This window comes from Semicossyphus pulcher, unplaced genomic scaffold, assembly GCF_022749685.1.
Source record: "Semicossyphus pulcher isolate SPU_LCO1_2020_fin unplaced genomic scaffold, fSemPul1.0.p SCAF_21, whole genome shotgun sequence".
Taxonomy (NCBI): Eukaryota; Metazoa; Chordata; class Actinopteri; order Labriformes; family Labridae; genus Semicossyphus; species Semicossyphus pulcher.
Window position 1 is genome coordinate 4807153 of NW_027211695.1, and position 23261 is coordinate 4830413.

Sequence of the window (23261 nt, forward strand, 5' to 3'; positions counted from 1 at the left end):
AGCAGGATTGATGTGCTCACAGCAGACGTCCTCGGATCCATCAGCCGCTCGTCTAAATTGAGCTCCCCGGCTTATTCAGCGCAAAGTATACCTGCAGTATTGTGCCCTTTACAAGTCTGAGCTGCACAGAAGGCCACTGCAGAGAGGTCATTGTAGTAGCTTTATTCAGACATGGATGCACACATGAACAGTACACACATATACCCATGCACGCAGATACTGTTGCTGAGCAGACCTGTGCAAAGGGCTAAATTAGGACCAAAGCTGTAATACTGAGGTGTTACCGGAACAGATTCAATAAATGCTGTGCAGTAGACGGACCAGCTGGGTGTCCAGACACCATATAACTTAGCACTCCAACAGGACTGATGTAGCACATTTACATTTTTACCTTCAAGAAAAACTGTAAAAAGTGAGGCAACACCAAAGTACACTTTGTAGTCGCTGCAAAATTTGTTGCACAACATTGAAGATATTTAAATGCTAACAGTTTTAAGAAGAATGACAAGGACAGACTGTTTTTTAATCCCTTATATATTTTATTTTTGTTTTACATTTGTGGAAATTGATGAAACATATTATATCTTTGTTGGTCGGGAACTTTAATAACTGATGATCCAAGTCAAAGGCTTTAAATCTGGTGTTCTCTGTAATCGATAGAAGCAATAATATTTTAAATTGGCGCCATAGCTGTGGAGAAAGTTGTACAAACAGCTCTACATTCCTACAACACCAAGCGTGCATTGCGCCCCTCCCTCTGAAAGGAACGGCCCAGCAAGAGACGCTGGAGTGACATACCACCGTTTTCGCTGCAGGCGGGACAGAATCCAAAATACGACGAGAATATACCGGTGGATTTTCTAAAAAATCTTCGGTGTAGTTTAGCGAGCTCCCTAGAGGTTTTCCAGGGCCAATTGGAGAAGCTGATAGCGTCCTCTAAAGGCACAGAGCGAAAATTTTTTCCTCCCATAACGCCATTAGCTCCCCATAATAGCATAATAAGACAGAGGTTGAAAATCGGCCAACTGGCCCTTTAAGGGTAGAGGTAGTAATAATAACAAAAAAACCCTCCTGTCTTTGCCTGTATCAGTGCTGTCAGAAAAGGTGGCGCTGTGCCAAATATTATGTAGTAAAGTGTAAAACATGTTTTAAAGATCGACTGATTTGTATCAGTATTGAATGAAGACAATGACGGATTAATTAGTAAAAAAATGTAGATACTATTTTTGGCTGACTGCCCGGTTCAGCCCTACACCTGGGTCTGTATGTGACTGACTGACTGACTGAGTGAGTGAGTGAGTGACTGAGTGACAGTACTTTAAGAGCCGTAGAGGGAGAGAGTTGCAACATCATGATGGCGGATCACGGAGCATATTGGACCTCCACTGACGCGACTCTCTGCCTACACGGCTCTCGATACTTTGTTGGGGAGTAGGCTGGGCTGCTCGTCCGCTGTCCTCACCTACATCTGCAGCGTGCACCTGCTTTGAAACACGTTGCCATCGGCGTCATGAGGACAGTCCTTGTAACATATCGCCCACAAAAGCGCACACTGACCTGATGCGGTCAGCCACATACAAGGTTTTCACCGAGTCTTGTTGTTGTATATTTGATGAGTACAAACATAGTACCTACATATCTCAGCCCTCCACCATGCTTAAAAAAACAAGTACACAAATGAAAATCAATACCTCTGTGAATCTTAGTAATCGCGCTAAACGTCAATATTTAAGTCAAGCGATGTCAGACGTGTATCCAGTGGCATAACGGTGTCATTGATCCCTGATGGTATTAAGAGATTAAAAGGTTCCCTGTCCTCTCGGTGTTGTTGACAAGCGTTGTGACTCATTACAGCCATTAGCATTGAGCTTGCTCATCAATAAGCACTTGGCTGATCCATCAGTCTTCCTTAGATGCGGCCCGGGGGACCCCGCCATAGGTCTCTGCCAGTTCTGAGAGCGGCTGCACGGGCACCCTTGATTCGTCAGGTCACCACACACACACACACACACACACACACACACACAGATATAAACACAATTTCGCCTGCCCTGCTGTTTGCCTGACAGGGAGGATTCAAGTGTCACTGCAGGCCTCTCTCCGTCAAAGTTCTGTGCTGGTGCTGCTGTAAGTGTTGTGTCAGTGCAGCCACTTCTGCTTGTCAGCATGTTAGTGTTTGGCAGTGCACTCTTGTTTGTCATTCTGCTTTGTGTTGACTTGATCATTGAGACCTTGAAAGTGTGAGTGTGTGGGTGCACATGTGTGGGAGAGAGAAACGGCAGTCTCGCCAAGTTAGTGTTTTTTTTTCTGTCTGTCAACTTCAGTAATGTCTCGTACAGTATTTTCATTTAAGTATGCCATGTAGGTGTCGTTCTGTGTGTGCGACTGTGTAAGTGTCGGTATGGGAGTGTCAGTGTCAGTCAGCGTGAGACGGTGTGGTGTCAACGTGTGACAGCCAGCCGTAGTCTGATGTGATAGGGTGCCACTGTGAATGACAATGTCTCGACTTAGAAACCAGTGTGTCGCCTTTGAGGGAGAGAGTGTAAGAGACAATAAAAAAAGAAACACAAGAGGATATATGTTAGAGGGTGCTAGAGTTCATCATGGAGGGCTTCTCCCTCTGCATGGTCCAGAGCTCCAATCAGCAGCAGGGCTCCACTCGTGTTGTCTCTAACAAAGAAGATGAAGGGATGATCCGCGTAGAACAGCTTTGGCTTCACGACGTGTTCCTCCTCGAGCTCTGCGCCTCTTTTCCCGGCTTGAGCAGCCAGCTCCATGGACGCCCACTGCAGGACTCCACCCAGGTGGAGTTTCCCCTCGCTCTTCTCCGACACCCCGGAGAAATCGGCCGCCTTCTGGTCCCAGGCATCGGTCAGGCCCAGGGCGGACAACTGTTTCTGAAATCGAAAAAACACAGAGCGAATTTATAAACTGCCTTGAATTAATTCCAACTCTTACGGGCATACAACAGGGATGTCCTGTGAGTGTATGCCAACAAGCATCTGCTAGGACACTGATCAATTATGCACGCAAGACGACCAAACAACAAGTGGGAGGCAAACCACATTTTAAAATTTCATGATGCTGCGACCTTCAGAAGTGGAAGACTTGCACCGCTCCTCCCAAACATGATTAAGCATAAATATGCCCCCCCACAACCGTCAATCAGTAACTTTCCTAACAATAATGTTTTTCACAATAATGTTTATTTACTATACGTGTACCCAAAAACTCACAACGGGAAACAGGCTGACAGTTTGCCCTTGTTGTGAGCTGGCAGAACAAAGTGGGCGACAGGCAGAGAGGTTTCGGAAGGAGGAAGCAGAGGATGAATAATTTAAGAGTGATGCCCCGTGACCTCAGCACCTCCTTTGTTTTGCCTCTGATATGAATTCCACAGAAAGTCGTCGGCATGACAGGTAGTTTATCCTCCCATGGCAGAGGGCCACTCACAGTGACAGGCTTCTCCAGGGGCCAGATGAGAGCGCGTGTGGGTGTGAGTGTGCGAGCCCCCTGCGTGTGGATGCGCGAGGAGGCCACGGCTGGAAGAAAAGTTGCACGGAGAGAGACGAGTGGGTGAAGATGATGTTTTCGAGCATTGTTTAAACTTCAGCTGATTAAACTCTTCATTGGAAACATCTCAGACAGGAACACAAACTCATTTGGACGAGTTGTCAGGGTGAATTGAAATGTTCTGCGGGTGCTGAGCATTGTTAGAGCTCTGCTGACTTCATGAAACCACATGCTAATGGACAACTGCAATAATCCATATAGAGTGTCTGCTTTTGTACTTAAAGCATGCAAGGGAAGTTAAACTGGATCATGTCAGCTTGTGCCTAAACATGAAATGAATAGATGTATATACAGTTGTCGGCATCTGTCATTCCCATTCTAGTGTCTTCATGCAAAGCTCCCCTTCCACAGAGACACACACGCCACCCCCTGCTCTAATGCACTTCTATTGTCCTCATCCATTATTCCTCCTCTCTTCCTCTCTACCACCACTACATCACTGTCTTCCTCCGATGCTCTGCCACTCGCCTGGCATCCCCATTCCTCATCTGCCCCACGTGCCTCTATTTTATCCCACTCAGTCTCTCTCTCCGCTCCTAACCCAGTCTTTTTTCCTCCCTGCCTCATTCTTCTACGTCTGACAGGCCGGGCTCGCCCCCGTACGCATCGCTCTCCCGACTTCTCAATCTCCATCGGCAATCATTTCGAGGTTTTGTGCTGCTTATCTAACAAGGAAACAGAAACAGGCTTAGGTGTCATATTTTTGGAAATGTCGAAGACAAATGTGTGTGTGAAGAAAAGCAGCTGGCGTCACTCAATGTGCTTCCTTCCTCATCCTCTTCACTGGCTTTCCTTGAGGACCCAGCTCACTTGGCCTACAGTTGTGCAGGCGCCTCTATGAAGCAGCATGACCCCTCGTGACCTTGCCGTCCTTTCTGACTTTAAGCACCTTGGTAATTTTGATTTTCATGCTACAACGTGTTTAAAAATGAAGCTAGTCTGTGGTTGCATGCTGGGAAACAGGCCAAGGGTGTCAGAGAAGCCCACGGAGGCCTCTTGCACCACAGAGGTGTCGCACTGCATTATATGGGGAGAAGAAACCTCTGGGAGGTGCTCTTTGGCTGCCCTTTCTCTCTGTAGCACCACATGAATCTTGGATGGAACAGCACTGGGCGGACTGCTGATGCCTCGCACACAACATCAACGAGCTATTTGTCTGCGAGTGAGAGCCACAGGCATTGTCAGCTGGTGGTTTCCTCTGCGTGTGTGCGTAGGGCTTACTTGGCCTACAGCGGTGCATTCTACCCGGGCCTGAGGTTGCATGGCAGAACCCTCAGGCTTGCAGCACTCCACATCACATTATTTCCGCTGGATGGTTGAGCCCACTAAGTAGCTTGTTGGGCGTACCTGTGGGGGTTTTTACGGGGATGGGTTGTGGCAGCCAGGTCATGTTACAGCTCTTTCTGTGGCTGATGTTAGAAGACAGAGCAGCCTTAATAATGACAAAGAGAGAGGAAGTAAGTGATCAAACAGGGGGACTATTTCTCACTGAGCTGCTGCGACACCTGAACTGGGAAAAGTCTCGCAATCTAATAGCAGCACAAACCAACACCTGAGTAAAATCATGTATCACCAGGTAACCTCCAAAATGAAACACTGAACGTCCTTGTGTTCCTTTTTCAAAATTGTTTTTTATTGACTATGTTTTTACGTCTTTAAATGACATTCTGCATTTATTGCTTTTGCAAAGGGAAATGCAATTTCCCCAAAGGCACAATTAAGTATACTTCTATCCTTCTATCACATAAGAGCTGGAATCGTTGTTTCTATACCAAAACAGAAATCAGTCAAATAAGTCTGCCTCGCTAATTATTGCTGCAATTTGCTTAGAAGAGACAAAGGAACAAACACGAAATGTGGATGAGATAGTTGACGGAGAGAGAATGGCAACAAGGGCTAAGTTTTCAGAGATAGTTAGTGAGCGTGAGAGAAAAACCAGCTGATATTATCATGTTACTGCCACAGTACATCACAATACTTTACTGAAGGCTGCGACTAACAAAGAACGTCCTTATTTTAAAACTGTCAGAGGAGGCTGAACATTTTTATTTCTCATATGTCAACACTAACTGACCTTGACAACACAAACCAGGTCCATTTATCAAACCAGAAACAAGTTCAACAAACGCGTAACATTTTTAAGTTGCCTGGCTTCTTGTAAGTTCTCACACGACGCTGGTTATCAACTTGGTAGGTCAGCACAGGGTTGTGCAACCTAGCCGTGAGCGTGTTCACATTAAAGGGGTGGTGATTGCAGCACATGAGCCGTCGTAAGCTTGCAGAAGTTTACTTGCAGCAGAACAGAATGTTATATAAACTCGCAAACTGCTATAAGACAAAAAGAAGTTAAGCACATACTGAAAAATTCAGTATATAAGACGCACTGTCACTACATTTGTTTCTCATCTAAAAAGTGGGCTGTACACCGGTTCGACCAGAGTAAAATGCAGAGAGGTATGTAATCATGTTCTGGTGTTTTACCCAGATGATGGCGCTATAATCTAGCTGACGTTGTCAGTTGTTAAGTGGTGACGTCACACCTCCGCATTCAACTGTTTCCAAGGTCCAAGCCGCTCCAACTTTTAAACTAACTTGATATTTGCTAACGCTTCGTCACGGACATGCACCGGCATGATCACCGCAGCCACCACCATTCACAACAATCAACGTTACCACAGGCTGCCAGCTACCGCTAGCTGCAGCATCGGTAGCTAGCACAATTGCAAACTCGACATGGTGAAAACAGACGGTAGGCTGTAATTTGTGTGTTTTTGAACGTGTTTTAAATCAAAATAAATTGAAATATTGTTTATTAATAAATAGCAATAGAAAACCTTTTTCCCTCTGGGATACATCCAAAAACAGAATGCAACATATATTCCTAATTTTACGGTAATCCAGGCTCAATGCAACACGGCTGCATCTGCCAGATGAAGGAAGGAGAGCTGGCATAAAAAGCTGACTGTGTAAATCTGCTCCATCATAAGGGCACGCACTGATCAGACTATAAATACAGTGTATTCCATGAATCTAATGTGTTGCACTGGTGTATTCTCCGTTTCAGACTAATTATTTATACTGCAGCCCTCGCCGCGTCAAACGGACCGGGGAGACATAAAAATTCAATATAAAAATATAATATCTGATAAGTACAAAAAGGACAATGTGTTGGGTGTTTCAGTCAGTTTTCAGTTGCAGGATTACACAGGTAAAAAGCTCCATATCTCTCAGAGAAAGTCAAAGTGTGCAAGTGTCAGAACACTCCTGCCCTCCTCCCCGCTCACTAAGCTTCTAGATAAAGAGAATTGATTGGTCAGGCAACAGTGCTTTCAAATGGGCTGATCTCTTATCTCCAGCATAACCTGCTCTGGATCAGGTCAGGTGTGCAGCAGAAGTAACTAACGCCACGGACCCCGGGAGGAAGTGAAATCCCGTCGTATAGCCCTGCAAATGTAGGGTTAAACCTTCCCTCGCCCTGTACTCCCTTTAAGTACAGGCCTCTGCTCCAATAAATTGATGCCTTAATTGTAAATATATTCAACAATCATAGGAAGCTGGGGGTAAAACTCCCCTCGCCTGCGCTGCTCCTGCGAGGTTTATTACTCCTGTTCCCTCCGGCTTACCAATCACACCGGCCAAATGATTCTTTTAAGCTGCTGCCACATTGAACAGCTACAGACATGTTCTGCTTAATTCAATACTGCCCCTAACATCCTGTGTGGGTGGTTTCAAGTATGCAGCATGCGGCACTGGCATCATCACGGCTCCGTTTCATGGACACATATGATGCAGGCTTTTAAAGAGGAAAACATCTCTTTTTCTATCAGCTCTCTGGAGGCTTCAAAGCCTCTCTCTTTCTTCATTGAGTCTCATCAGCGATGCCACTATTGGTATCTTATTTACATGAGCTCTTAGCTCTTTTGTGCTGCGGCTGCTCACATAGACACAAAGCGCGAGGGTAATCTGACCACAAATAAACATGGGAATGAAACCGTGAGAGGTTTTTAACTGATGGCCGTGAAACTCTTCCAAAGGACGCAGGGCTGTGGGAGCTGTGCTCAAACAGCTGTCCCTCCGCACTGTATACCGTGGAGTGTGCTCTTGTAAATATTTGATGGCCTTTTGACCTCATTAGCCATGATTGAGTGAGCTCCGCGGTGCGCACTCATACGTCTTAGTCACAGACTAAAGATACAGCGCAGAACGAAGCTCAAGCCGGACCATTAGTGTGTGCGTGCGTGTGGCCTGGTCAGCGCTGCATCAGAGACAGAGGGGGAGAGCGATGAGGGTGGTTTATTCGGTGACCTCTGGGCCAGGCTTGTTAAGAGGGTTCTCCGTCTCTGGCTACAGACTCCAACACAGTCTGCCCTTCACCAGAGGAGAACACAGCAAACAGTAAAGGAAGAATTCTCAGCTATATATAGTTCTCCGTGACTCTCCACCTTGTCCCCGAGCAATCATTGACCCCCCTCGTCCTCCTCCACCTCTCTTGCTCACTTGCCTGCTGAATGTCACTCCTATTTAGGTCGGCAGAGGCAGAGCGATGGCGTATTACAGCCACACGTGAGACTCAGGAAAAGGAATGAGATATCTGGGACTGATCTGACAGGGAGGACAGAGGTGAAGGAGGGAATGAGTGTGTTTGGATGTAGCAAATCCACGCGAAGGCTCAGAGGTGCCTGGTTTTGTTTGTTCTCATTCGTGTGTGAGCGCGAGGGCCGACACGCACGCACGCACGCTTCTATGATCTTCCGCTTGTCCAGATGCCGGCCCTCTAATCTCAGGAGTCCATGGCCATCCCAAGCACTGACAGACAGAGTGGTAAACAGTATTAACGCACGGTGATGAGCAATTATTTGCCTGACCCAATTGGAAAAATGATTGTCGGAGAAGATATGGCGGGCTGTCACTGGCCAAATGAGTTGGGCAGACAGACAAAATGAGATTGGAGTGGGCTGAGGGTTTGCTCAGAGCTTAAGCCCTTTCATAATGATTCCTCAAATGCACTTGTTTTTCTGGAGAGAGCAAACGGAGGGAGACAACTCGTGACGAGTCAGAGGAACAGAAGCCAAAAAAGTGCTCGTCCATAATTAGGTTACATAATGAGAGTAAAGCTACTTTTACTTATTTACTGGACTGAAAGTTTTCTCTTCCATCAGGCGGACTCTCCTGCAGACACATTTGTATGCAACAGTCTGTTTTCTGCTTTCTCGTCCCTGGCAAAGTCATCGCTGTGTCAAGGGGAGTTGTTTCAAGCTTTAGTTCTAGATTACAGCCTTCTCCCCAGAGTGTCCTGACAATGTTAATGTCAAAAGCTTGTTCTTCAGGGCACGGCTTGCAGAATAACATGGCAGCGCAGCTCTGCAGAGATGTTTGTTAAACTAAAAAGAGGGCAAAGTGGATTTCATCAGTCCATGATGAGGTTACAATGTACATCTAAAGAGGATGTGGTAATAGGTTCCAGTCAGAGTACGCTGCTCAGGGGAAATGGGTTTTACTGGCGTGCCCTCTGTATCTGTCAGCTTCAACTAACCCTCTTCTCTATCTTTTTCGCCGCCGCTCTCATTCACAACTGTTTTAACACAAACTATCTCTCTCCGACTCACAGGGTGTGTTCAGGCTCACTGTGGTGCAAATTTTCCGAAGCAGCGCGACTGCATACAAATTCAACGGGAGGACGCGAGAGGAAGCGAACGCGCGCGGATTCGCTCCAAGTTGAAGACACATCCATGAAAATTACAATTTGAGGATGTTTCCGCCAGGTAAGAAGCGTGCTGATCCTGAGTGTGTACGGATCAGGAAAGTAAGTCTGAGATGACTGAGTCTGTCACATGCACACGGACACCCTCCACATAGCCATGAGTGCGTGCATTGCGTGCATTGGCCACAGGCGAAGTAGGGCTGTGATTTTTATTGGAAAACCTAACACATGATGGGGGAAGAGTTCATATATAAAATGTAATGACTCTTTGAAATTCAAAGTTTACAACCGATAAGCTCAACAGGCAAAAAATGTGCATGTAATTTGAAAAGAAAGGGAAGAACCTAAACTCCATTGTACAATCACAGCTGCACTGACTTACTATTTATCGACTAAATATTTCTTCCGAATCATGCATCAGAACTAAAATGAGAGGAATAACCACGACCACAGACTGTATATAAAGATGGACGACACGACAGCTCCCGAAAAGTGAAGCCAAAACATCTCTGACGCCCCCTGCTGACTGGCTGCAGCATAGCTCATAAAGCCCGCCTCCTCCTTGTTCAGAGATGGGAAATGGGAAAAGATCAAGGGGCGCTGGTTTTGGCTCAGCTGGAGGAGCGGACACCCCGTGTATACTCCCGCCTTCAGCCCTTTGCTGCACGTCGTCCGTGTTTCCTGTCTCTCTTTAGCTGCCCTATAAATAAAGGCAAAATGAGCTTTGTTGACAAATATGGCTCCTTCAGCTGATCTGTTCCGGATTAGCAGAGCAGAGGAGGAACAGCGTAAGGAGACGTCATTAAAACAATCACTACAGTCATGGAACCTTTTATATCTATAAATATCTACCAACAGAAGAAGCTGCTCTGCCGCCGACGTGAGGGATCTTTACCTTTTTTTTGCTAAGTTAAATGTGTGTTTCGGTTAGCGGAAGTAGCGGTGGCTCCACCAGCTGATCTCCAAATGTGCAAGATGGCAACGCTCATTTCTGGGAGTATTTTGGCTTCACTTTTGTACAAGGAATGGAGATCTAGAGGCCTCGTCCATCTATCTACAGTCATGACCACAACAGTAGGACGTTTGGAGGCCTGTAAGTTCAAGCGACTAGCCTGTGCCCTTGCTTTGGACCCCATGGGCTTGTCAAAGTCCTCCTTTTCCACAAGCAAGACGACTCAGCAGCAGTGGGCTCGGCCTGAGCCCTGAAAGCTGCACTCACATTAGAATCAGAAGCCACTAAACTGCTGCCTGTCTGCCTGCTGCTCCTCCTGGTTTTCTCTTTTCTGCCTAAGATCAGCCACCTGCTGGCTCTGGGGTTAACAAGAGTAGAGATACAAGCAGACGACCAGCAGGGCTGAGGCATGACCTTAGTGTTCCTGCAAAAGGAGATCTGTGGGAGGTTTCAGAGCTACATGTCACGGTCGTCCTCAGGCCCCTCTTGGCCTCCTAGCAGCCAGGGTTCGTCTCCCTGCTGACAACCGTTACAGCCCAATGCTGCGAGTACAGCTGGATGTCCATCAGCTCAGGGAGCAGAGCTGTGGGAAGGAGTGACATCTGAACTCACCTGAGTCAGAGTCTATATTGAACTGGAAGGGGCGAGCGAGGCCACAGGTTCAGCTACTACGAGCTCAAAGGAGGCAGAGAAAGAGGCAAGAACGCGAGGTCACAGGTGAAGAACGCATAATAAAGGACACTGCGTGGAGGCAGAGCGACGAGAAGCAAGGACAGAGGGAGAGGAGGCGACATAGCCAAGCGAGGAGGAAGAGGAAAGACATGAGAAAGAAATGCTCTTGAACGGGAACAGAAAAGAACCGAGATAAGCAGAGTGCAAGTCAGTAAGAGGAGGTAGACGAGACATACGCAGAGAACAAAGCAGACGAGACACGGGGAAACTAAAGAGGAGGATGAAGAAACAATGAGAATGATGACTGGATTTCTGGGACATATGAGAAACCGTATCAGTTGAAGTGAAAAATGATGCAGAGCGTGGACGCAGGAAGTGAATGAAAGATAGAAAACAAAAGAGAAAAGTATAAACGAGGCTTCGTGCAGGATCCACTCTGTGTAATTGCACTAAAGTGAGCCACCACTTCTCCAATGCACATTTAATGAACTCCGAACATCACCGAAGTCTGACGTGTCAAGTGCAAATACAGGAAGCACAAACTAAAAAGAACCAGTATTACTCCTTTGGGAGAAAAGGCCAATTCAAGAAGAGCAAATGAAGTAGAGCTGTTCCAATACCAGGACCAGAAAGGCCTCCGATACAGCCTGTAATGCTGGATGGCATATTGGCAAGTCTGTTCAGCAGCATGATACCAAAGCTCTGAAAGAATCTATTTGATCCACCAGAAATAAATTCTTCTTTGCTACCCCAATAACAGCTCTGTGCTGCCACCAAAGACTAAATAGATTATGGATGTTAACTGGATGTTACTTTAAGTTGCAATATATCGGATTAGAGGGCAAAAGGGTGAGTTATCGTAAAAGTTATCAAAGCTAACGGTCTGTAGCCGTGTCTATTTTTCGAGCTAGCAAATAAACTTCTTATCAGGAAATCAGATTCTATTTGTCGTGTCTGCTCGCAGTCGTTTATTTAATAAACAAAAGAAGTTAAGAGAGCTTGTGGAAAGTAGCAGCCTCGCGGCTCGCCTGTCCGTATCCGAGGTGAGAGAGAGGCTGGTGAACGGCACTAAAGGTTAAGTTCAGTGACTGAATTAGCTAGCTAGCGTTACGCTACTGTCGCTAATAATGAATAACTTTGAGGCTTAACAAAGTTAGTAATATAAAATATAACTCTCCTTACAGTTGTCATGAATGTAAGGTTAGCTATAGACTCGGGGTCGACTCTGTTTTGGAGCCAGCTTCAGCGGCCACTTGACAAACTGCAGTTGGCTGCCACTGAGGATGCTTTAAAGCCTCCGCTGCCGACTGTTATTCAGAGCAACGACAAACTTGATCTCAAGTCATTTATCAATTTCAAACAACAGTGATGTGCATGAGATTATTTCTTTCCTTTCTGTAATTAAATCTCAGTAATTAAAACCAGTTAGGATGCTGAATAATAATTGTCTCCAACTGAAAATGAGTCCCTGACACTCTTCAGCAGCCTCAGTGCTACAGAAGGGGCTGCTAGCTAAGCTGCTAGCAAAGGTTAGCTCAGCTTTTGTCTAGGAGCTCAGTTTGTTGTTCTCTGAGTGTTCGCAACGTTTTAAGAGTCAAAATACCAGCAGGGGTCCTCTCCTCTCCTAAACAAATGCTTCTGGTAATTATAACCTGTAAAGTCAATGAATAAAGCAGCTTCATATTAAAAATCAGTGTCTCTCTGGCGCTTTTCAGGAAAGCTTATTGGTCCAACAAGGAGAAACTGAGAGAGAGTAATGTGTCAGAAAAATCTAATGAAATTGTTTAATATTTTAGATTTATTCTTTCATGCTCTTTCTCTTTTATAACTTTTAAACTACTGTAGATAATAAAAAATGAACTCTCTATACAAAGGTTTAACCAAAGATAACAACAGCGATAACAATCACAGGGGAGGGTAAATAAGGATGCAACCACAAGCCTAGAGGATGCACCTCGTATAAAGATGTAACCCTAACATGGAACAGTCTGTCACAGACGTCTCTTTGATCAGCACTTGTGCACATGAAGCGTTACACTCCCTGTCATGTGAGCAATATGCCGTCAGCAGAGTCTTTTATCCAAACATTTCAGACATACCACTCTGCCTGCCGTAAAACATGCTGCATTCATCTGATCTATATGTGATTCAAGAGTTTATGGTGAAACAATCACAATGTGACTTATAGAGAGCTGGACTGTAAGAGATGAGAGTCTATAAGCGATGGAGGTCTAGTTTACTGCATGTCAATCTAAGACAGGGGTAGGGAACCCGAGGCTCCGGAGCCGCATGCAGCTCTTTTGCCCCTCTTCAGAGGCTCCCTGCAGCTCCGCCAGAAAAGAAACATTTTAATTTTCATTTATCATTGTTGTAGCAAAGTGTTTTTACATGCACTAACTATAAAAGTTCTGCAGCCTATACACCAAATTATTATTTGTAATTTGTCAACTTAGGCCATGTCCACACAGAGACAGGTTTAGGAGTAAACGCAAAAGTTTTTTGTCGTATGGTCGTTTCGTCCACACGGAACCGGCGTTTCAGGAGCCCATATACGCTAATTTTTGAAACCGCCTCCCAGAGTGGATAAATCCCTAAACGCCACCCATGAATGTGCTAACCCCACCACCACCAACAACAACAACTATGGCGGACTACAGTGTCGCGCTCGTTCTGCAGAAGCTACTTAGCTTGATATCATCGTCAGTTGGGTGGACTGACGATGACATCAAGCTAAGTAGCTAAAGGTCTCTTTTCTAGTTCCACTCAAATCTTGCGCCATCGTCTTCTGCTTGTGTTTCTTCTTGGTTGTTACACTTATACACATGCTCTATTTCTTCTTCTCCGGTTTGTTGTATTTGTGTGGCTGCGTTACAGCACCACCCACAGGCTGGTTGTATATATTACAGCGTTTCAGCGGTTTCGTGGGGACGCAAACATTTCCTGAGACGGCGCCGTGTTTACGGAAAACTTTTTCAAACGAAGTCGGCTCCGCCTCCGTGTGGACATGGCCTTAAATGTGCCATCATACCTTGCATCTACGGCACCTGTCTAGTCTTACCAGTGGCTAGTTATGAGTCTCACTGGCTTGGCTAGTCTTGAATGTCAAATAAAAAAGGTTAAAGGTTAACAATCAGAAAATCGCCCAATGGAGAGTAGTCATGTGTGAAGTGATCAATGAATGCGCAGTGAGATCTATTAGTAATGTTAACAGGCTTAGACTTAATAGGCTGCGTTACCTTTATTATAAATAAAGGGACGGGTAAAAATGTCTCCTTTAATAGAAAAGGTTCCTGACCCCTGACCTAAGATGACGCCTCGCCTTGTAAAGCTACAATCACCTATTGCGAGCTTAAACTGATCGTTCACCGACTATAAATAAAACTCTGTTGTGCTAACCTGCAGGCTGAGTGTGCTGCTGATGTTTGCCTTGGGTAGAGAGACGGTCACACTGGTCATGTTTGTCTTCCCCAGCCACTTCGAGAGCAGCTCCAGGGTCAGGAGTTTGTCCAACCTTTCCAGATTCTCAACATGGAAGGGCAGCAGGAGCACCGCGCTGGCCTTGCCGCCCCACAGAGGCACCTCCAGTACCTGCAGCATGTTTGCAATGTCCTCGTGGTGGCGGTACAAACCTGGAGGAATAGAGAAAGTGAAATACTACAACTTTAGATATACATGAATAAGCGGACTAATACTTGTTATTATTGGCAAAGACATTATAATGCAACATTAAACCAAATAAAATATCTCCCTCTAACATCTTTTACTGCTGTTAAAGCAGAAACACGCTCGGCCTTGCTGTTGTTTTAAGACAATTCATAAAATATGAAAAGCATCTTAAATAAATCAGAAGGTACACAGTGATAAATAGTAGGGAAGCAGATTGGACCTTACAGATGTTGCAGCCATTTTAGGACTCAAATTGCTTTTTGCTGCACTTATTCGCCGGATGGAGTACAACTGCGACAGAGCGTGTTGTTGTTTTTTTACCTGCTCTGTGCATCATCATCACTTTGGTGTATTTCTTCCCCAAGAAAGTACGAAGATCTGTGGCGTCCTCGGTGAACTCTCTCTCCCACAGCCCTGAATAAACAGCCAAACAAACAGAGAGGACGGATGCATTGTGACTACTGTATGCTCGGCAGTCTGTAAGGAAGTACTGAATGATTAATAGAGGGGAAGAGGTGGACAGCAGGTTAAACAATGCTGTGTTCATAAATACAGATAGCCCTGATGCACTGTGACTCCGGCTGACATTGCTCATGATTCATCAATATCTACTGCTGATTAAAGCATGTCTACTCTTCCTAAAGCAGAGGAGGGAGCTACACTAAGGCGGTTATGAGGTCCTCAAGGCCACGTCGCTCCATTCACCGTTCACAACATCCCACTTAGCCCTGCTAACCCTCTGACAGCTGTCAATTTAAGAGGGGCAGAGCGTAGTGGAATTACTGTTGTAATAACCTCACAACACTTTCACAAAGCTGCTGGGGGGGGACGCCGCATCGACAAGGAGGTCGGACGATTCTGACTTGTCTCTTTGTGAATGACACCCGAGGCCAGCTAGGGCCGCAGATGAAAATGATTTTTCTCATCGATTAATCATTTGAGAAGATCGTCACATTCATCACACAATGATCAGGTCAGAAACATCATTTGATACAATCAAAGTCAGCCTTAATGGGCTGCTTGAAATGGGACAAAGGGTGCAAAGCTTTGTATTCTTCAAATCATTACACTCAAAAATGTCTCAAAATAACACTGCAAGTTCACAGAACCCGAGACGGCGTCTTTGATCGGCTTGTGTTGTCTGACAATTTTTACTTCCCAATTTTAAAGCTCCTGTGAGGAGTTTTTTGCTGGTTACTTAATTCTGATGACTCTATATGACCTGCAGAAGCAAACAGACCATCAGCGACAGGACTGATTATTTCTATAAAGTTATTGTTAATGCCTGAAACTGCTGGTGGCTGATGAAGTGATTAACTGCACGCTGCAGGGAAATTATTTAAAGTGAGTGATGCGTATGACTGTTAAAGAAAGCAGATTAACCACCTCAGCACGTACAGGACAAAATCAGCAGAGAGATTAGAGGTACGGTTTGGCCACAGGGGGCGCCAAAATCAACAGAAACTGAAAGTTCCTCACAGGAGCTTTGAAAAAAAAAAAGGTAAAGCAGTAAATCTTGTCCAAATATTTGCCTGACTTAAAAGTACAGTAAAGTCACGTCTTCAGAAGTGAAGCCCATGCATTATTGCATTAAATCTGCATTCTTTTTAATGGCCCCGGTTTGGGCAAGGTGGGCCTTTCTGTGCGGAGTTTGCATGTTCTCCTCGTGCATGCCTGGGTTCCCTCCGGGCTCTCCGGCTTCCTCCCACAGTCCAAAGACATGCTTGTAAGGTTAATTGGTGACTCTAAATTGCCCGTAGGTGTGAGTACGAAAGGTTGTCTGTCTCTATGTGTCGGCCCTGTGATTGACTGGCGACCAGTCCAGGGTGTACCCCGCCCTTCGCCCAATGGCAGGTGGGATAGGCTCCAGCCCCCCGCGACCCTTAACAGAATAAGCGGTTTAGATAATGGATGGATGGATGGATGTTTTTACTGGCCAAGAGGGGACAAGTCCAAAAGAAGCAGATGAGAAAAAGAATTTAATTTTTTACCTCAATAGTTGTGACAGCGGCACATCGGCATGCTAACACTCTCACAATGACAATGCTAATATTGAAGTCTAAGCAGCTACAATGTTGATATGCTCAACAATTTGGTTCAGCTTGTTAGCATGTATACCAACGTTCAATGACTGAACACAGCACAACTGAGGCTGAAGGAAGTCGTTAGTTTGGCAGGTAAAATTAATCAAAGCCAGGGACACGTTACAAAAAAGAGTGACGCGGATGATGGCACTATAGGGAATATTGAAGAATAGTTAAATACATATTGGTATAATATACCAATCTGTATTGTCATGATCTATCACTAAAAGACACATTCGTCAACCCCAAAGGAAAGCTGAGGAAGCACCAACGTCCTCTAGGGCAGTGGTTCTCAACTGGTCAAGCCTCAGGACCCACCACCTCCTTAATGACGCACTGCAACACAAATCTCTGACATTTTTCAACCACTCAAGCTTAAAAGTGATGCGGAACAAAACATCACAGTGTGTCAACATCAAAAAACAGTATAACAGTCAACCAAAATGACCCGCAGTGCAAACGAAATCGTTTAATTAACAGCCTTTATTCAACAGCAAAAACTCAACAAGTGCATAATTAATGCAACTACTGTAGGGCTCATCAAGTATGTAAATGTAACTGTAGCTGGGATTATCAGTGGATACATGGAGTGTGAATAAACTACACAACTACTGCACACACATCAGAGGAAACCCATGTCCTTCAAAATAAAAGCACTGACAACAGCTCCACGACCAACCAGAACGTTGTGTTATACCATCTGGACAAAGTCGAGCTATTTCACTGAATATGTTCCAACTTTAATCTACTGATGGCACCAGAGGAAACATCAGGGATCACCAAGTCATCAGGCTTCATCCTCACCGTGGTTATCTGCATTAAATGTCAATCAATCAAAGAGTTGACACAGCTGTCTAGCTCTTCTTATGACAAGTAAACTGAACTTAATGTGTAAAATTATCATCACCATTTATCATTTATCATCAAAGAGGAATATACATTTCCTGTGGACACATCATTGGAGGAACCGTTAGAGCTCTAGAGGTGGCTTTCCCAAAAAAGCCCCCACTGGACCCGAGCCAATCACAAGCCACAGTTAAACGACATGCGAGTTTCCCTCTCGGGCATGCTAGCGCAAGTCACAGACATTCGCTCTGCTTCCTGTAACATCAGAGAGTGAAACGCGATCGCATTGGAATTCAAAAACAACTGGCTGAAGGTTACCTGAAGTGGCAGGCGTGCTGCTGAAACGATGTCATAACGATGAATAATGTCTCCACAGCGTGCGTGCATCCTCACGTGTAGATGCTGGGAAGCGGCAGCTAGCAGGGATTTCATGACCTCACCAGCCGGGCTTGTTGATCTCTGTGTGTGGCACTGTGGGATTGCGTCTAGACAACAAGGTCTGCTCAGGTTTCCATTACATTATCTTATTTTATAGGACACCACTGCAGCGGAGAGATCGCTTTAAACCTGAATCCATTTATATCCATCAACAATAAAGATGAAACAATTGCACTGCTCAGAAATCCAATCGCTCACAGATTCCCCCAATTCATACTGTAAACTTCAGGCCAAAACCAGAGGACAATCGATGCCGCTGACTGGCTCCCTCTCCTCCCTCATCAACTTTTGATTACAAGTAGTTGCGGTATTTCAAAAGCTATTATTAGAGGTTAAATATGTAGGGACTTGTTGTTCTCTCTTGCTTTTTCTTTCCTCCTCTCGTCTCCCGTGTTGTTGTGTTATCTTGCGTATGAGTTTCTTTTTTCTTCCAGTCTTATTTTTCTTCAAGTGTTTGTTTGTCTAAAACAGGAACAAAGCCTGAATTAATTAACTGGTGTGGACCGGAACTCCCAAGGTAGGTCTTTTACATCCCTCTACTATGTCTGTCAATCTCTCTCGCTCTCTCAGCAGGCCGCCCTCGCTTTACTTCCCTCAGATTTTACTTTTCTATTTACCGCTTTTTGTCCCATTCCCATCCAGAAAACTCTACTTACACTGCTCTTGCTTGGAACACGTCCGCTTTATAAACATCTCCCACTACTTAGTGCTCCTGACCTTCCCTTTTTCTGAATGCTGTGCTCAGCCCAGGGAAGGAGGGACAGCAAAAGAGCTTTTTAATTCCTTCAATAATTAAAAGGGAATAAAAAGAACGGAAATGGGGAAGGAGGCAGAATCCCTTTTAGTGCCAAGAGAATGTTCAGCACCGTCTTCGAAACCCTAATATTATCACACACTACGAATCGCCTCAGGACCATAAAATTGAAAGACAAATAAAAAAAGTTACAACAATCCAGAGTCGGCCCGTAAGAGCAAGCAGCAAACTATCGACCACTTTTAAATTATGAGTCAAAACTAAAGGAATCCAATTTTCTGTAATCTAATTTGTGTGGCGCAATCTGCTGTATAATCTAATTTGTATATTTCCTCCACAAAATTAATGAACCGACCAACGAGGGTCGGTTCACAGAGAAACTAATTTTGTAATGAAGTCAAACATCAAACAAAGAAAATTAATTAAATTGCTTATCAAATATATAGTCTGTCAGGGAATGTTATTTTCAAAAGGCTGTCTATCTGTTGGCAACCTGTTTTCACTTCAGCAGAGCTCTTTGCACGTAATAAAAAGAATACCTGCAGGAGGAAACAGCAGGAATCGAGGCAGATAGATGCAGATAAGGACGGGAGCAGGAGACGTGTGGGAAGAAGAGGGGTAGATTAGACGCGCGATAAACAATGACAAAACCGCAAAAACAGTGACAAACGCCGCGAAAGGAACAAGCGAAACAGAAGGCTATATTTAACACATAATCTTTTGTGTAGACAAAAATGGGAGTCTACGTCAGCAGGCAAATGTTGGCTGTGCCCTGAGAAGGAGAGAGGCTGATTCCTGAAAAGGTAGCAAGAAAATATACTAGTTGCAACGGCCTAATAATGAACTGTGAATTCAGATGCGGATTATATGGATATGTTTTTGGACTGCAACTGTTAAATGACAGATGGGGCTTCTAACTGACTACATCCGTAAACACTGACTAGTTTCCACCACTGCAGCCCGTCACAAAGAACAGATCCGAGCCAAGCTGTGCCGCCGCCGCCGACTTGGAGCGCTCCGAGCACAGATGTTAGGCATGACACCAAGGGAGAGAGTCTGGACACTTGTTACTCAATTATTTAAGATGACACATCACCCCCAATGGAAGATGAATAAGCTCTCAGTGATGGACCCCAGAATCATCCTTTATCTGCTGTGTCCCACCAGCTGGAGTCCAAACGCACGCACGCACTCAGAAACAGGCACGCTTGGTGGGCACGCTGGCGCACACTATGTGGCGGGCAAACTGGCGTGTAGGCTCTCACTGCTGCCTGAGCGCTGAGAATGGTAAACGAGGAAGACTTCTCATGCAATGCAGCAAACTACGTCAGTACCGAGACATTGCATAATTACAAATGACTCCACAATTACAGAGCACAGCAGTCTATTTCAGCATTATTCAGTGCGGCGAAGCTGCCATGCAACGTGTCTACATCCAGCCAGTTATGCCACAACATAATGAAATATGTAGTTGGCTATAGCGATGCTGCGTTTAAGGTCACAAGCATGGTGAAGACAGGAGAGATCAACTAAAATATTGTTTCACATACCAGTATAGACATGCTACAAATATCCAGGGATATTGCAACTGTTTTAACGCACGTATAAGGCAGGAAACAATGCACTGTACTTTAGTGGTGGTGTACTTTACGCTGTCTGCAGCACTGTAGCAAAGCAGAGCATCGGTCCACACTAGAATTGGTTGACTATACGGTCTGTATTCATTACAGCTGCCTGAGAACTACTGAACTCTTGCAATTACTGTGCACTGTCTCTACTCACCTTTAAAGCGCACTGCATTGGCCAGTATCAGCGCACCAGCCTTAGCCTGGATTTCAGCCGCTAATGGAGCTCCCTCAAGCCCACCAAGGCCAGCTTTAGCCCAGCCATGGAGCTGCTTCAGGTCAGCCTTGGAGTCTCCCTTCCCCAGTGGCCGATGCTGCAACTTGAATCTAGCCTGGCTCTCCTTCACAAACGTCTGGCTGACTGGAGGCGCTTGCTTGGAGAACAGAGCTGAGGATGTGTGCAGTTGAAAGCCGGTCCCATTGGCTTCAGTGAAGCTTTTCAGCGCCCCAGACAGAATCTCACCAGTGTTGGCTCCAGGTTTGGCTGGGGATCGGGCCTTCAGGAGGTCTCTGAGCTGACTGGCAGTGGTGCCGGCTGACCCGTCAGCTAGCGCACCAAGTGAGGAGGCCACAAGCAGAGGAGAGAAAAGTGTGTTTACTGAGCTGGAGTCAGAGCGGAGGGCCTGGTACAAGCGCAGACCCAGAGCCCAGCTGGGGTCACCCAGAGGGACAGGGGGGCGGGTTGGAGGGCTGGCCGGGGCAGCAGGGCTCTTCTTGGATGAATCGGCTGTGTTGGCCTGCACCAGGAAAGCTGGCAAAGAAATGAGGATGTAGAGAGGAAGCCTGGACAGCATGGCAGCTCTGGGAGAAAGCACAAAAAAGGGAGTTGTTGAAAAGATTATCTATGAATGTGTGTTTGACAATGAGAGATTCCTCTTTTTTATAATGCAAGAAATATAACTGTATACATATATATATATTTTTACATATTTCAAACTGTGTAATAGCTGCTCATGCTGTTATTGCACTGTTCATATTTGAGATAAAGCAATATAAACACCGCCTAAGGGTTCCCACTTTGCTGTAAACCTCCTACTTGTGCAAACAGCAGCGCTTGCTCATACAGTGCCACAGCAGTAAACCTGATTTTGTAAATTCCTCCCCACTTGACAACATGGTTATTATCTCACCCGCTGCGCCAAAACCAGAGTGTGACAATTAACTTCGACGAAGTTTCAAAAGGAAGCTTTTTAGTCTAGAGACGAGCAAGGATGAGGAGCAGAAAACATCTTGCCATACAAACACCGCGACTTATTTGTCGAACCGGTGACAGGAGTGACGGGAAACATCTGTGGTCCAGTTCGTTCAGCCTGTTCTTGTTATGAAATCCGAACACCCGTCGGCGATAAGGAAAGAAGGAAAGGCTTGTTTGTTCAAATTTACCGTTAATTAATTCAAGTTTATCCCTCTCCGTCGCTGCTGTCCTGTTAGCTACGTGCTCCAGAGGAAGTGGGGGCTGGGCTGTGGGCTCCGACGTGGCAGAGGAAGTTTACCGTCTCCCCTCAACTTCAACCCGGACAGGACAGCCTTTGCTTTTCCCGAAACTTCCAGGCGTCCCAGTGATGTTTTGCTGTCCGCTGTTTGAGATAACGATAAAGTGTGAGAGGGTACATCTGTAACCATGTTGAAATGCATTTCTAACTTTAATAAAAACACTCACACATTGTTAAAAGACCCGTTGTGTTTCGGTGTCGTTTTACTGCAGTTATAGTCTGCATAACTATGTTGAAAAAATTATGGAAGCCACAAGAGAAAGTCTCCGGTTAGGTCGCTGGTTTATGCAGGGATAATACATTTATGCTTTACAAAACCATAATTAAATATTACAAAGTTCCAGTGGGGTTAAGCTATATTTTAGCTATCCCCTTGGATTTTGGCAGGGATTATGTGCATGTAATGTTGGGCCTGGTTTAGGTTTTTAAAAGAACAAAAACCCACCAGTTGCAGTAAACGAGGCGTTCCTTCATACATTTAAAGCCAAGCTTTGCGGGTTTGCTTGGATAATAAACCCTCTTGTTCTTGGCTCAGTGGGAGTTGTAGTTCCCAAAGCCACTCAAGCGGGGTCGCTAATGGTCTTCTCATCCGCTCAGCTCAGTGACCCTGTGAGAGGCTGCAGCTTGTGAGCCAGGGCCTCGCGAACTTGACACCCTGCCCTCCCAGTGGATAGGACACAGACCACAGAGCCAGCAGGAAGATGAGGTTTATTCCAGGTAAAGCCCTCTGAGGAGGTTTTATATTAAGTTGTGATTTAGTTTTAAATCTCTTGGCATGTTGATGTTAATTAGGGAATCAGCAGTAACATTAATGGGGAAAAACCGCCCCCCTTTTAGATTCTTTATTTTTCAAAGGGGCACTTAGAAAAAGGAAATTTGCAGGAGAGCCCCTCTCCTCCCAGTCCACCTCACTTTGCAGGAGCTGTACTAATGTAGTCTACTGTCAAGGAAAAGTAGGGCAGACCATGCAAGCCTGCATTACGTCTGACCCTTCCAAATGTCCTCATTCCTTATTCTCCTCATTTCCCTGTTTTTTGCCTTCCTAAATTGCACCTGCCCTTTCCCTACAGCGGAACAAAGAGTGGAGAGCAGATAAGTTGAAACAAAAATGTCTTCGGGACGGGGATTATTGCCCAAATTGAAGGATGGAGAATGGCCATATAGGGTCCTAATCAATAAATGTAGAGATAGACTAAGGAGGCTAGAGCAGGATCAGAGAGGGATATGGAGGAAGATAACTGCTCGAGACCACCAATGCTCAGCAATCAGGCCGAACATGACAGCTTGTAGACCCAACCAATTATTTACCCCAGCCAAATCAATAGAGCTCTCTGCGAAAGATAACCATCAGCAGCACTATCTGGAACACATTCACAGCAGAAAGCACAAACACACTCTGCTCTCTGCCACTTTCACTCTCTGTCTCTTTTGGAAATACACACACGTTTCCCTCGCAG

General features: G+C 45.4%; 1 protein-coding gene across 1 annotated transcript; it reads right to left on the reverse strand.

Annotated features, from left to right (window-relative positions):
• Positions 1-253: 253 nt before the first annotated feature.
• Positions 254-21764, reverse strand: serpinh2 (serine (or cysteine) peptidase inhibitor, clade H, member 2). The gene is made up of 5 exons (XM_069672500.1): positions 21695-21764; positions 20469-21112; positions 14886-14978; positions 14295-14527; positions 254-2897 (listed from the first exon to the last, which is right to left on the reverse strand). The coding sequence occupies exons 2-5, from the start codon at positions 21103-21105 to the stop codon at positions 2592-2594; spliced, it is 1269 nt and encodes a 422-aa protein (XP_069528601.1). The 5' UTR covers positions 21106-21112; positions 21695-21764; the 3' UTR covers positions 254-2591.
• Between the last annotated feature and the right edge of the window lie 1497 nt (positions 21765-23261).